The 14,771-nt window shown below is 48.8% G+C and overlaps 1 protein-coding gene across 1 annotated transcript; it reads right to left on the reverse strand.

The window, feature by feature from the left end:
* Positions 1 to 1,959: 1,959 nt before the first annotated feature.
* zc3h6 (zinc finger CCCH-type containing 6) lies at positions 1,960 to 14,395 on the reverse strand. The gene is given in 14 exon segments (XM_030378255.1): positions 1,960 to 3,326; positions 3,328 to 4,304; positions 5,025 to 5,237; positions 5,818 to 6,242; positions 6,802 to 6,950; positions 6,952 to 7,038; positions 7,174 to 7,283; positions 7,425 to 7,539; positions 7,940 to 8,071; positions 8,535 to 8,677; positions 10,901 to 11,165; positions 11,927 to 12,049; positions 12,285 to 12,522; positions 13,914 to 14,395. Coding segments are annotated over 14 exon segments (3,840 nt in total). The 5' UTR covers positions 14,000 to 14,395; the 3' UTR covers positions 1,960 to 2,549.
* Positions 14,396 to 14,771: the final 376 nt, after the last annotated feature.

A 14,771-nucleotide genomic window follows, 5' to 3' on the forward strand; every position in this document is an offset into this window, starting at 1 on the left:
TGGCTAAAGAGGTCATAGCAAACTGCCAGTCCGTCACACAATTCGTCAGAGTCATCGCCAACCACTGCCTGGATAAGCAGTGTACCGCAGAGCTGTCCCTGATCGTTGAGCAGATCCTCACCATCACCAACCAGCTCAGCATCATTTCCAGGTGAGCCTACGATTCCGCCAAACCTCCTGAGTCCAGTTCATGGACCAAGTGTATTGAGGTTAAAGGTCCCATGACATGCCACCAGGTTTGAGTGTGATTAGCCTTATAAGCCATTTTGAAATCTGCCCCTTTTGAAATCACAAGTGGGAGTGTCCACCGAGATGTGTGCTGGATCTAGATCACAGGCTAACCACACTCACACCTGGTGGCATGTCATGGGACCTTTAATGGTTGTTTCTTTTACTTCTACGTATGCAGCGTCAAGGCTGTGACACCGGGGTGCAAGTCGTCGGACGAGATTCTGGTGAAGAACGCGCAGAACCTGCTGAAGACGGTGCTGCAGGGGGTGCATGCAGCGGAGACGGCCTGCATTAAGGTACTGCGGATAAGTCATTCCCCACCAGGGGCACGTCAGGACGTGAGGCTCCGTGAGCAGGTTCCAAGGGGGTGCTTGGGGAGATGTCGATTTTGCTTTGCTTTACCTACAAAACATACACTGAAAATATCCATGTTTGTTGAATGACTTGAGTATTATCTTGGTCGTTGCTGATCAATAAATGTGATCAGCAACAACTACTCAGCTTCTCCCATTTTAAACACATAGGCCACTAAAGTACTGCTGACTTGACTCTCGTAATTAGCATTTTGGTGAGACCAATGGTCTCACATTTGCCGTGTCGCTGTCTCTTTAAGAGTTCAAATGAGTCAGACATGGGACATGATGCAACGCCCTGTAGTATTAGCTCTGTCATGTCCCATCTCCTGCTCATTCGGCTTTTCCCCCAGTCTGTACATGTGTCTTCTCCTGTCAGGGTCTGAGGCAGCCTGAGCCCGATTCAGACGGCGCGGAGGCCGCGGCCCTCTGCTTCCAGTGGAGGAGGAACCTCCAGATCCACCGGGCCTGGCAGAACTCCAACCCCGAGACGGACGACCTGGGTCTGAGGAGGACCTCCCCGCTGCCCCTGGCCCCCAGCCTGGCCCCTTCTTCACTCAAGATAAACTAAGCCATTAGAATAATGCACGATACAATGGAGGAATTACTAGCAATGTCAGTTTTCCCATTAGCGGCCTCTAGTGGCGCGAGTTGTAACTACAGTCAGTTTTACAATAACGTTTTCCTATTGGGGGTTGAGTCTACCAGAATAAAATATTTATAGAAACAAATATAAGCAATATCCCTGTATTGACTCGTGGATAGGCATGTTTTATTCTCAAGGAACTTTCTAGTTTCGATATTTTTTTAATAACTGCTTTAGACAAGCTAAATCGTGCTGGTGTAATTTAATATCCATACAGCATTAGGCCGGCTGCAAGATGCAAGGAAGAACTGCAGCCGAGACTTGGGAATGAGTTGGCGTTATAAATCCTGACCAAGAATATCTGAAATCCTTGAAAATACCTATTCATGTCACCAAGTGTCGACAGTTAAATGTCTTTAATATAATTAATGCTATAGTTCACAAAGGCAGTGAAATATTTAGGGTTCTTGAGAACCTGATATGAAAGCATGTCATCGCAGGCTATGGGATGAAAAATGAAAGCATGAAAAAAAATATCCACAATTCCTCAACATCACACTGAACGTGACTCATTTCTCTGAACCGTTTGGGAGCGCACAAACATAGAGTAAAGCTGGGACTCTTAAAGGTAGCAGCACAAAATGAAAAACATTAAGAAAACAAATTGAGTTATTAACAAAGATATATTAATAACTCAATATGAGTTTATGGAGAGCCAACTTTGACATTAATTGAATAATTGAAACCAGTACTAGTCTTCCAACTAATCCAGTACGAAAACGAGCAAAATAAAAGTAATCTGCTGGTTTATTAAACACAAAAACACAAAACCAACAAAAACTTCAGCCATTGACAACAACTTGCTTCATATGTGCAAAGAATACGTTGTAAAAAAAACGGTGAATGGTCTACAAAAAGGACTGTTACTCTATATCACAAAAACTGAATATCCAATAAAGGTCTGTAACATTAAAAGTCATACAAAAGTGTCAAAAACTGCAGTTACTGATTCAGACTTTGACCCTCTATCTTGCTGGGCTATATCTCTTGACTATCTGAGCCAATTCATTTGAATTCATCCCATAGAAATATCCATCGACCCAAAGTTCAGTATATACAGCCATCAGCCCAGTGGCTTGTAACAAAACCAACATTTAAACAACACTGGACCACGTTGCGTACATTGTGTGACAAATGTGTCTCATGGATAGATAGCAAACGATTCTACAGAGTGGCATTTGACACACATAGCTTTATACAGAAATAAATAGATTTATGTAAAGCTCCTCGAAGGGACGCCAGGTGAGCGTGAACGACAATATACAAAGCATATATATATATTTACATAAGCACAATCCTCTCTGGGGCCTCTGCCGTCCTTACTGGCAGAACGGGGAGGCCGTGGGGTCAAAGGTCTTGAACACGTCCTTCAGTGTCGGTCGTCGTCCCCCTCTGCCCCCGCCTCCCCCTGTGGCCCCTCCTTCTTCTTCTTCTCCCCCCCCCTCCCCCTCCTCCGCCTTCCCCTCCTCCCCCTCCTCCACCTTCTTCTTCCCCGGCCCCTCCTTGCTGTCCTCCGTGTCCCCCGGTGGTGGTGGTGGTGGTGGTGGGGCCGCTGACCCCTGACCCCCCGGCTTGGCCAGGCGGGGGTCGGAGTACTGAGGTCGGGTCAGGACGGCCAGAGTCTGGACGGGGAGGATGTGAAGGGCGGCGGGCGGCTTGACCGGGGAGGCCGGGGCCGCCGCCGCCGCCGCCGGGGCCCCGGGGGAGAGGGCCCCCGGAGACGGGAGGCGGTGGTGGTGGGGGGGCGGGGGTGGGGAGCCGTTGGACGGCGGCTCGGCCGTCCTGCTCTCCTCCGCCGAGGCTCTGGGTTGGGTGGGCGACCGCGAGGAGGAGGAGGACGAGGAGGAGGAAGAGGAGGAGTGTGGCGGTGGGGGCGGTGTCGGTGGTGGGGGCGGTGTGCTCGCGGACGGCGTGCTGTCCTTCCTCACGGCGTGGTGTTTGAGGATCCCCGTCTTCCTCGGGGCCTCCGGCGGCTCCTTGTGGCCGTGCTCGGTGCTGGGCTGGCGGGGGTCGTACAGGCTGATGCCCCCCAGCAGGGCGGTGGGGCTCTCCAGCCCCCCGCTGGTGGAGGAGGCCAGGCGCGGGGCGTAGGGGGGGCAGCTTCTCCGCTTCGGGTTTCGACCGGGCGGCGGCGGCGGCGGTGGCGGGGGCGGAGCCCGGCGACACCCCGGTGCCGGCCCGCTGCAGCCGGGGGTCCACGATGGCGGCCCCTCCCCCGGGGGCGGGGCCCTCCTTCTGCAGGGACGGCTTGGAGTCCAGGCTCCCGGCGCGCTTGATCCGGGGGTCCAGCGCCTTGAGCTGCCGGGGGTCCAGGGGCCTCTCCATCGACGAGCGGCTCTCCAGGTTCCGGGAGGGCGGCATGCGGACCACGCCCTCTTTGAGGCGGGCCGCCACCGCCCGGGGGTCGATGGCGGGGGGCGCGTGGCTGGGCGGGGGCTCCAGCCGGTTGGCGCGGTCCTTCTGGGCCTCGGCGATGAGGGGCGGCAGGGGCAGGTTGATAGAGTGCTCCTGCTTGGGCACCAGGGACGGCAGCAGGTCCTCGGGCCCCCACACCACCGCGTCGGCGAAGGCGGGCCTCTGCAGCACGACGTCCACGCGGATGTGGCTGAACGCCTGCAGCTGGCTGCGGGGGTCCCTCAGCGCCAGGCCGGGCCCTGGGTCCAGGGGGATGAGCGTGGCCCTGTCCCTCAGCTCCCTCTCGCCCTCCTCGTCGTCGTCCCCGGCGGGGGGCTTGTGGGAGGAGGGCGGGTGCTTCTGCTGCCGGTAGGCGCCGGGCGGCTCCGCGGGTCTCACCTTCCTGGGGTCCCTGGCGAGCCGGGGGTCCGAGGCGCCGTCTGAGTCCTTCTTGGGGTCCGGGTGTCGCTGCCGGGGGTCGGTCTTGACCCGGGGGTCGCTGGGCGGGGCCCTCTCCTTCAGCAGCCGGGGGTCTCCCGTTTGGGGGGGCGGCGGCTGCGGGGGTCCGAGCTGGTTCTGCTGCCTCTGGTGCAGCTCGTTCTGCTTCTTCAGCGACTTGAGGATGGACGACACGCAGCCGCCGTCCTCTTCGTCACTCGAGTACCAGTTGGTGGTTTCATCTGTGGGGCCCAGCATCGAATCAAACACTACAGCCAGTATCTACCGAGAGGACGGATAACATCATCTAATGAAAAGATACTTTGTGTTTATATTAGTGCTGTCAGTTAAACGCGTTATTAACGGCGTTAACGCAAACCAATTTTAACGGCGTCAATTTTTTTTATCGCGCGATTAACGCGATAAAAAAAAAAAAGGTTTTTTTTTTATTATTTCGCTCAAAACAAAGAAGCAGTAGCCTGACTGCTATGTTCAAGGCATCATGTTCATCGTTTAATTGCACTATAGGCTTTTACACAAGGCAAGCCGATGCACTTCTTCATGTCGATAAGAGCATTAAAATTAAAACAATTAATAGGACCAAGAAATCAAGGGATATTTAGCATAGAAAAAAAAAATCGATTAATCGTGTGTTAACTATGACATGAATGTGAGTAATCGCGATTAAATATTTTAATCGCTTGACAGCACTAGTTTATATGTATGAAGTTAACAGTATGGAGTAAACTAGCAAAAAAATTTGTATACTCCACTAGTTATATGGAGTTTACTAGTGCCCACAAAACTTACACCGAAAATATGAGTATTATCTTGGTTGTTGCTGATCAATATGTAAGGAGCAAAAACTTTTTGGGTCAAAAAGTGTGGCTCAACTGAGATCCAAGCCAACTTGGAGATGAGACTTTAAAGGGAGAAAAAGTTGAACATCTGTGATCGCCCACCTCTGATGGAGCTTTTGTCCTCCGGGGCGTCTCCCCTCTGGGGCTCCATCCCCTGCTGTTGGGGGGGCTTTGGTGGATGCTGCTGCTGCTGCTGCTGCTGCTGTGTGATGTGCAAGAAGAGAGCTTTCTGCACCGCGGGCGGCAAGGACTGAATCTGGGACTCGGCCCCCATCTGCTGCTGGAGGTTCTGTAGGAAGCTCACGCTGGGGTCCACTGAAAGGCAGAGAGCGGTCCGGAGAGTTAGGCCCAATCCCATTTCTACCCCTTACGCCTTCCCCTTACCCCTCCCCCTTGTTTTGAAGGGGTAAGGGGTAGAAATGGGATTGGGCCTTAGGCCCAATCCCATTTCTACCCCTTACGCCTTCCCCTTACCCCTTCAAAACAAGGGAGAGGGGTAAGGGGTAGAAATGGGATTGGGCATTAATACCAGAGAGAGGGAGGGATTCATAACACATAACGGTTTGTTAACTGTAAAAAAACGGCATTGTCATCGTTCCGGAGAGTTAGGCCCAATCCCATTTATACCCCTTAGCCCTTCCCCTTACCCCTCCCCCTTGTTTTGAAGGGGTAAGGGGAAGGGGTAAGGGGTAGAAATGGGATTGGGCCTTAGGCCGAATCCCATTTCTACCCCTTACGCCTTCCCCTTACCCCTTCCCCTTACCCCTCAAAAAACAAGGGGGAGGGGTAAGGGGCAGAAATGGGATTGGGCCTTAATACCAGAGAGAGGGAGGGATTCATAACACAAACGGTTTGTTAACTGTAAAAAAACGGCATTGCCATCGTCACCACGTGCCTCCTTGGGGCATGCTCTGGCTTCGGAGGAAATTGCTGAAGAGCTCGACGGGGTTCTGGCCCAGCGGGGGGAAGGGGAACAGGCTCTGGAGCATCTGCAGGTCCGGCATGGGGGGGAAGGGGGGCCGCGGCCCCATGCTCATGGGGGGCGGGCTGCCCATGAAGGGCGGGGGCCCCCCGGGGGGGAACGGCGGCGGCGGCATGGAGTAGCCGTGCAGCGGTGGGGGCTGCTGCCCCGGCGGGCTCAGGGGTCCGGGCGGGGGCCCCACGTTGGGGTGGGCCATGGGGGGCCCCGGGGATTCGGGCGGAGGGCCGGACGGAGCGCCGGAGCCCGGTGGGGCGGCGGCCCCGCCCTGCTCCATCTCCTCGGATTCCCCGCCGAACTGGTCCGAGCCCTCCTCGTCAAACTCGTCGAATTTGGATCCGCTGGAAGAAACATCGAGACAATAATGCATTATGAAAACGATTGAGTCGGCTTAATATTCTGAGAGCAGGGTTTACAGTTAAAGCATGCTTTACAGTTAAGGCATGCTTTACAGTTAAGACTCGCTTTACTACAGAATACTTCACAGTTAAAGCGCGCTTTACAGTTAAAGTATGCTTTACAGTCAACGCATGCTTTACAGTTAAGGCATGCTTTACAGTTAGGACACGCTTTACAGTTAAGACACGCTTTACAGTTAAGGCATGCTTTACATTTAAACTATGCTTTACAGTTACGGCATGCTTTACAGTCAAACTATGCTTTACAGTCAACGCATGCTTTACAGTTAAGACATGCTTTACAGTTACGGCATGCTTTACAGTCAAACTATGCTTTACAGTCAACGCATGCTTTACAGTCAAGACCTGCTTTACAGTTACGACACGCTTTACAGTTAAAGTATGCTTTACAGTCAACGCATGCTTTACAGTTAAGGCATGCTTTACAGTTAAATCATGCTTTACGTTACACTGGTTTGATCGTTAATCATTCAGCCCTCACCTCAGGCCGATCTTCTGCGCCATCTCCACCGTGGGCTGAACCTTGATCTCAAACAGGGACGGGATCTTCTTCCCGGTCTGGCCGGAGGCCCCGGCCTCCTGGGGGCTGCCCTGGCCCGGCGTGGGCAGAAGCCCCACCCCGGGGGGGGGGTTTGGGCAGCGGGGCGATGCCCTGCTTCCTCAGGTTCTCCAGCTCGATCTCGTCCTCGTGAGCGTTCTCCTCCTCCGTGCTGATTATCTAGAAGGCCGGGGGGGGGTCGGCAGAGCGTTAGTTCTAACACACCGATCCGCTGTCCCCGCGTCGGGCCAGGGATTCAATGTCAGACATTGGGGGGGATTAGAGGTCAGAATGGTTGGGCCCTTCTGATCTCACCTTGTCAAGCAAATCTTTGGTCACGTCGTTCAACGAGTCGTGGGAGAATTTACAGTTGTCTCCTTGGTAACATTTGGCTCCCGTGTGGAAGAACTTGCAAGGATATTCGCGTGGAATTTGCAGTTAAGGAGTTGTATCAAGCCACAGTATAATGAAATGAATTCAGCCTTCACCCGATTCCAGACAACAGTGATCGAACGAAAGGAGTTGGACAGTCATAACGTATCAATCCAGCGAGTATGAAAGGATATTGTGCATGTAGATACAGTTATCTCCTTTGCTGCAGTAACCCTGAAGGTAGAATTTGCAGAGTTCCTTTTTCTTATCCGGCACAACAAGTTCGTGTTCGAACTTGCACTGTTCCCCCTGTGAAAGGACAGATTGCAAAAGGATATTAGTATTAATATGCTTGCATTAATATTTTAGTAAATGCAGAGAGACTTTCAAAAAGCCAAGAGTTTTAGCGTAAATTAAACCCAATATGGTTGGACACACTGATGAGGAAGGCTATTACAAGCATGGAACACAACACTATATATACACACTATACCATTTTATCTCTTAGGGTGTTATTAAAATCAATATGGGTAAGACAATAGGTGCTTTATGTTTGTGCAGCGCAAAAGATAACAGTTTGAAGTTAAAGTTCTTTGAAGTAAAGATCTTGGCGCAGAACGGCAGCAATGAAATTAAAAAGTGTTATTTCAGGTTCTTAAGCTGTGTCGTCAAGCCAACACTGTATTAACTGTACATTATCATCACAGACCTTGATGCACCGTCCCTCCAGGAAGTATTTGCAGATGTATCTGCCGTTGTGTTCCACTGTGTGTTGGTTGATGAACTCCTTGCTCATGATCGGCCGTTTCTTCTGAAAACAGTTCTTTCCGTCCTGTTGATGCTGAGGGAGAAGATGATTAGTTAGTCCGTAAAATTTGAAGATGGCACACGTGTGAGAAACTAAGATTTTGTTTTTCAATAAAAAAAGCAGGAAGTGTCCTTCGCTGTTTTGCAGATGGCTGTAAGAAGAATTTGTATATCTCACACATGAACCTCCTAAGATGGCGCAATTTGATTGGTTCGCTATCTCGGGATATTGGGCAATATCCCATGATTGAGATCATGGGATATGATCTCAATCGCGTCTCGTCACGCTAATAAAAACAAATAAACCACCAATAAAAACAAATAAATCCCGGCAAAAAGAATTACCTTGTTTATTTTTGGAGTGTTCACGTACTAAAACAATTATTCAATAATATATAATTGTTAAATAATTAGAGTTGTTAATAGCACTGTTTACTGGTCATTTACTACCAAGACATTCACACAGCAGTCTTTCGGCCGTTGGGGGCGTGTCTTACCTGTGGCCCGCCCTCCATCCCCTGGTCTCCTCCTTGGCCCCGCCCCCGTCCCCCCCAGCCCTTGCCCTTGAGCTTCTTGTTCTTCAGCATCCCCCGTCCTCTGCCCGGCGCGCTGCCCCTGCCCCGGCCCCTCGGACCTCCGACTGAAACCAGGGGACAGTCCAGAAGTCAGCTGGGTCCTGATGTTTATCTCTAGGCTAGCTCACACATCGACATACACACACTCACCAATCATAAACCAGGGATTATGTTGTTCTACTAATGTTATTGTTTTAGTGTGCAAAATACTGGGGGTCCAGGGGGGGCACGACCCCCCCGATTTACCAATGAGACCCCCTGAAAGCCTCAAAAGCAAAATCTGAGGGGGTCTCAAAGTTTGCCAAAAAAAGAAAATTTCGTAAAGATATTTTATTGTCACTAATGGTCACTTAAATGTTTTTAAGCTCACCATGTCCAGTATTTAGAATTCAAAACATTTATTCACAAATATGTTATTTTTTGCCAAGCGGAGCCAGCCAGTCCTGTGTGCGTATGCAAATTAGCCAAACAGAAGAAAGACGTACTGTTGAAAAGTCATACTAAAAACGGCTAGCAAGCAAAAGCTAAACAAGAGTGTATCACTCACACACTTTGGGTCTATTCTAACTTAAGGCAAGAGGCTATCTTTTAAACCTTTGCAGTGAGGGTTAGGGTGCACTGTGCATAAGATGAGTGTGTGCGACTGTGTGCATGCATGTCCTTTCCGGCTTCGGCATACTGCATGGTTATCAAGGCTTTGTGGTTGGTTGTGGTCTTAGTGAAGCAGCCTAGCCTTGCAAGTTGGAGTAGGCCTAATTGTTTACATGCGTGCGAGAGAGAGAGGGTGTGAGAAAGAGCGAGAGAGAGAGAGAGAGAGAGCGCACCTGCCGTGGTGATGTTTGGCTTGTTGTGTAAAATGTGGTCAGCATCCACCGTGGTTGGACGAATGTGCTTTGTACATGTGTTCAATGATGTATCTGTCTGATCATATTTAGATGGATGGTTAAATAATGTCACACGATCAGTCATACTGCAGGCTTTCATTCGCAAGTGCACTGATTGTGTGACAGTCTCCGATAGGCTATACCTGGCATTTATTCAGTTGTTGATTGCTCTTCTAATTGTGCCATATTGGTGCCAATTATTGGTGTCTTTGCATTGTAATGCACAACTTTGCCTCTCCTTGTTATAAAACATCGTGCATCCAAACAACTTCAGCCAATGCAGCCTCCTATGTCAGTACTGATGTAGGAGGCTGCATTGGCTAAAGTGTTGCTTTACGAATAGGCTACTATAGCACATCGGATTATCAACAATTGTTGTGTGCGTGTGTGTGTTGTCATGTAGGCTATAGACTGATTGCTTGCATCCATGAAATATTGTAATGTTATAGGTCAACTGCATATTGAGATAATTTAGATCGGTATTGCGCAACAATTGGGGGATGAGGACCCCCCCCGAATATTGACGGGTATTTCGCACACTGGTTATATTACGGTATATATATATGGTTTATATTGGTTGAATAGCACTAGCTGTTAGGCCTAGGGCCAACACTAGGGCTTTCAAAACATGCCTTCAGAAACCAAGGAGAGATACTTTTCATGTCAAATACAACAAACAAAAATCTTCACTGAATTAAAGGTGACCTATTATACCACCAGGTGTGAGTGTGATTAGCAGTTACAAGCCGTTTTCAAAAATTCGAAATCTTCTGTCATCCTAAGTTGGGCGTGTCCACCTAGAGATGAGCAACGTCCACTGGATAGGTCCACTACAGTCCACTGGATAGGCTGGTAGACTGATCTATGCAGGATACATCTAGGTGGACACGCCCACTTGTGATGTCAGAAGAGGCAGACTTTCAAAACGGCTTGTAACGGCTACGCACTCACACGTGGTGGTATTATATGTCACCTTAAAACATCTTAACAAATCTGTTCATTAATTCCTGACCAAAACACTACGTTTTGAATCAGTCAATATGGCAACCATAACTCTTGCCTTATTACTTATTCTGATCAACCAGTGTGTGTGTGTGTGTGTGTGTGTGTGTGCGCGCGCGCGCGCGTGCGCGTGCGTGTGTGTGTGTGTGTGTGTATAAATGAACGTATGTTTGTAATGTGCGTGTGTGTTTGTGTGTAAGTATGTATGTATTTGTGTATGTGTATAAATGAATGTATGTTTGTAATGTGCGTGTGTGTTTGTGTGTAAGTATGTGTGTATGTGTATGTGTATATATGTATGTATGTATGTAATGTGTGTTTGTGTGTAAGTATGTGTGTATGTGTATAAATGAATGTATGTTTGTAATGTGCGTGTGTGTGTGTCACCACATGCGCTCATACACTGTTGCTGCTGCTTCTGCAGGCCCCTCTGGTTGGCCCTCTTCATCTGGTCCTTGCCGGGCCGTCCCCTCCCGCCCCCGAAGCCCCCGGACTCCTTGGACGGCCCGAACTCGGAGCCGTCGTCCTCGTAGTCGTCGTCCTCTCCTTCGTAGTCGTACTTCTCGTTGCCGAAGTCGCTGTACTTGTTGTCCGGGTCGGCGCCCTTCGCCTGCGGGGACTTCCTCTGGGAGGTGGCGTGGAGCCCGCCCCTGGACTCCCGACCGCGCTGTCAGAAAGGTTTAGAAACACACAGAAATCAAGGTTGATGAATACGCAGCAATGAACACAAAAAGAAGGCAAAGAAACTGTTTAATAGGCTCATTAAAACCGTAAGTCCATCGTAACTGAACACACTGATAATAAATAAATTCACACAAAATAAAAATGTAACATGCTCTTCTTTTTTTTGGAAGAGCAAATTTATTTAAAAGGTTGCATCAGCAATTCTAGGCCGAAACATAATTGATCACATTCACATCTCACAATCCGCTAGCTGCCCGCCCCATAAGCAGGCCGTCAAAAAAAACACGTCTCTGTAGGCACCCTATGCTCCGAGTTCGCACACACAAACAAATGGTGCTACCAACCACTCAAAACCAAAATAAATAGTATTCCAACCAATCACAGACAAGGGGCGGGTGTTGTGGGGTTTTGCGCTGCGTTCATGACAGTTTTTGCTGGATGCACCAAATGCGTAAGGGAGGGGCGATCGGGCTCTGTTTGTTTAGGATCTCACTTGAAATACGAACAGAAGTGACGTCACCCAACATTCGCGATACAACCTTTAACATATACTGTATGTCTGTCTTTATTTAGTTCAGAGGAGCAGAACAATGTGTTGATTAGGGGGCTCGACTCACAACCACAGAGTACTGGATTTCATGAGCAAGGTCATCAACCTGACCTGAAGGCCTCCTTGAGCAAAAAGCCTCCGTCGTATCTGCTCCTTAATGACGTGTTTGAAGGGTTAGTGCCTGCTGAGCTCACCTGGGAGGACTGGCCGTTAGACTCCTGGTTGGACCCTTGGCTCTTCCGGGTCTTGGGCTTCTCAGGCCGGTCGTAGTCAGAGTCGTAGCTGTCGGAGCTGGACGCACTGGAGGGCGAGTGGTGCTGGAGCGAGGGCGAGAGAGAGAGAGAGAGACAGTGAGAGAGACAGTGAGAGAGAGAGAGAGAGATAGAGGGAGATAGAGGGGAGATAGCGAGAGTGTTGAATGCAGTGAGGAGAACCTACTTTGGGGCCACAAGGGCATTATGACTCATTCTGCAAATATGGTTTTGCATGCCTAAGTGTAACACCAGTGATACCAGTGAACGAAAGCTGAAAGAAACAAACGTGTTGATATACTTTCTGCCGGTCGCGGCGCCTCCTCTTGGACTTGTGCTTCTCTCTGGTCTTCTTGTACCGTTTCCTGGAGTGCCTGTGGACCTTGTCCTCGCGCTCCTTCTCCTTCAGCTCCTTCTCCTTGGGGTCTTTCTCCTTCACCTCCTTGTCCTTCTCCTCAGGGGCCTCCTTGGTTTCCTTCTCCTCCTCGATTCCAATTCCTTCATCGTCTATCTCCCCGTCCTCAAGTTCACCGTCCTCTCTTTAGAGAGAAACAAAAAACGCTACTTTAATCTACTGTTTACGTTTCCTTGGCGCGAGTTGAATCCATAGAAACTGGGTACCAGTTTAGAACCGTGTGAACTTGGTACCAGTTGAGTACCATATAAACCAACTGGGTCTCACAAAAAGTGCTTGCTCTTCAACTTTCATCAGATGGTGTTAAGTGCAAGTGGTTACTTCCCAAGGCCTGGTATTTAATTGTGAGTACGGGACGTGTGTGGCAAATTGGCATGTGCTTTAAACACCATGATACTTATGACCCTATCAAATAAACCATCAATAATAATTATATTGTGAATTTGTGTTTTCCAAGTGCCTTCCAGTTTCATGGATATTAAAATATTTCACTTTTAACCCGTAGCGATGTTTACACCCATACACACACAAGCCACGTCACTGCCATCCTTAAGGATAAGATGTGTCAATTGTCCAAACTAGCTGTTGATATTATATAGGGGTTGAGAGGAAAACAGGCAAAAAAAAGTATTCTTGTTATTTTGCACAGCAAACATTCATGCCATTACACAAAACAAAAACATAGATGAATATGTGTTGATTGGTCATGTTACTAGATGTGGAAGTTCTCTGGACAATGGGATACAATGAGAAGGATGGCATGTAAAGATCACTGATTTGAAGGCATTCGTTTTTGTCTCAAGACTATAAAAGATGTTTCTTCAGCTCAATATGTATGAAGAGGCTGATGCCCATTTCTGTCTCGGCACTGTTTCAGTTATTTGTCTTCAGAAATGTAATGTGTATTTAAGTAAAAGAAAATATATATATATATGTATATAAATATATATATATTAAACTTAAACACTGCAGCAAATGCTGCATATATCAAGACAGAGACCACAGTTTGACTATAAACCGGATAAGGTTACGAATAACAAGGACGCAGGTGTTTTTTGAAGCTGAGCCAAAACGAAAGCGTATAACCACGCTCCTGCAGTACCGCATGTTGCTTGGTAGGGGGCGATAGTGAGCGAATGGGCGTGGCACACTGGAGTTATTTATATTTGCATAGCCTTCTGCAAATGGCAACAATGGGACAACAATTTTCAGTTGACAATAATAAACTGATGACGCATGTTGCATGAAAATGGTCGTGGATGGCGCACTAACAATGTGATGGGAATGTAGGAAATGTAGATAGCATTTTCCATTGCACTCAAAGGCATGCAAATAATTGTGGGTTGGAGGAGGAGAGAGGAGGGGAGGGGACCCTGAAGAAATGTTTTCCTTACAAAAAAAAAAAAAAAAGGTAAAATATAAATGATAAAATAAACAATAACACAAGCATGTAGACCCACAGCACTGAGACGCACACATGAGCGCATTAAGAATTGCATAAGATTGTTACTCGACCTTTCGTCCCCTGCAAGCTCAGAGTCAGTCATGTTTTTGTCAAGAACGGGGGTTTGGGGACTGGAAACAAGGCTCACTGAAGCCATTGGAAACGGATCTGCCTCCCTTCTCCGGTACCAGAGTGAATGACAATCACTCAGGGAGACGTTGGGTGGTGGTGAGAGATGCTGGAAGATTTGCAGACTGGAGAAAAAACTCACGGTGTTACATGTCTCGACAACAGAGACAATAAACAGACATTGTCCTCTTTCATGTCAATGACGTTTTAACTCAGCAAGCACAGCTTGATACCCCGCTTTGCTATTGTCCCGTCGGTTGACAGCTGCCATGGTGAAACAGAGGAGACCGAGGGAGAAATGCACAGAATTGTAACCCTTTTCGTTGATATCAGCATCTTCCTTGGCATTTTCAACATGGGCATCATCTCAAAATGGCTTCTGAGGTCTGCAGAGAACATTCTTCACCGCTGCACTGTCCACGTATATATGGTTCTGGCGGGATCGATCTAACTTGGTGGGTTGGTACTCTCGCACGCAGTTGGCCAGCCGTGGTGTGGGGGCTTTCCCACACGAGTCCAGGTCAACACTCATTGGTTGGGTAGTCTGTCAGTTATGCTCAGCATCTATAGCACGAGGCGTTTCGCTTCTCGTACAAAATACGGATGTAGGCCTATGTTATATTACATCGCGATACGATTGTGTGCGAAACCCAACGCTTAAAATTCAGTTGGTTATCTGTCGTCCTTTTTAAGAAAGACGCAAAAGCGCGCATGTGTGGTGTCGCGCCAACTGACAACGCGCATCGCGTATTCAAGCGATTCAGTTCTGCTATTGACCACCAGATGGAGCTAGAGTTATA

The sequence above is a fragment of the Gadus morhua genome, chromosome 15 (assembly GCF_902167405.1).
Source record: "Gadus morhua chromosome 15, gadMor3.0, whole genome shotgun sequence".
NCBI classification, from domain to species: domain Eukaryota; kingdom Metazoa; phylum Chordata; class Actinopteri; order Gadiformes; family Gadidae; genus Gadus; species Gadus morhua.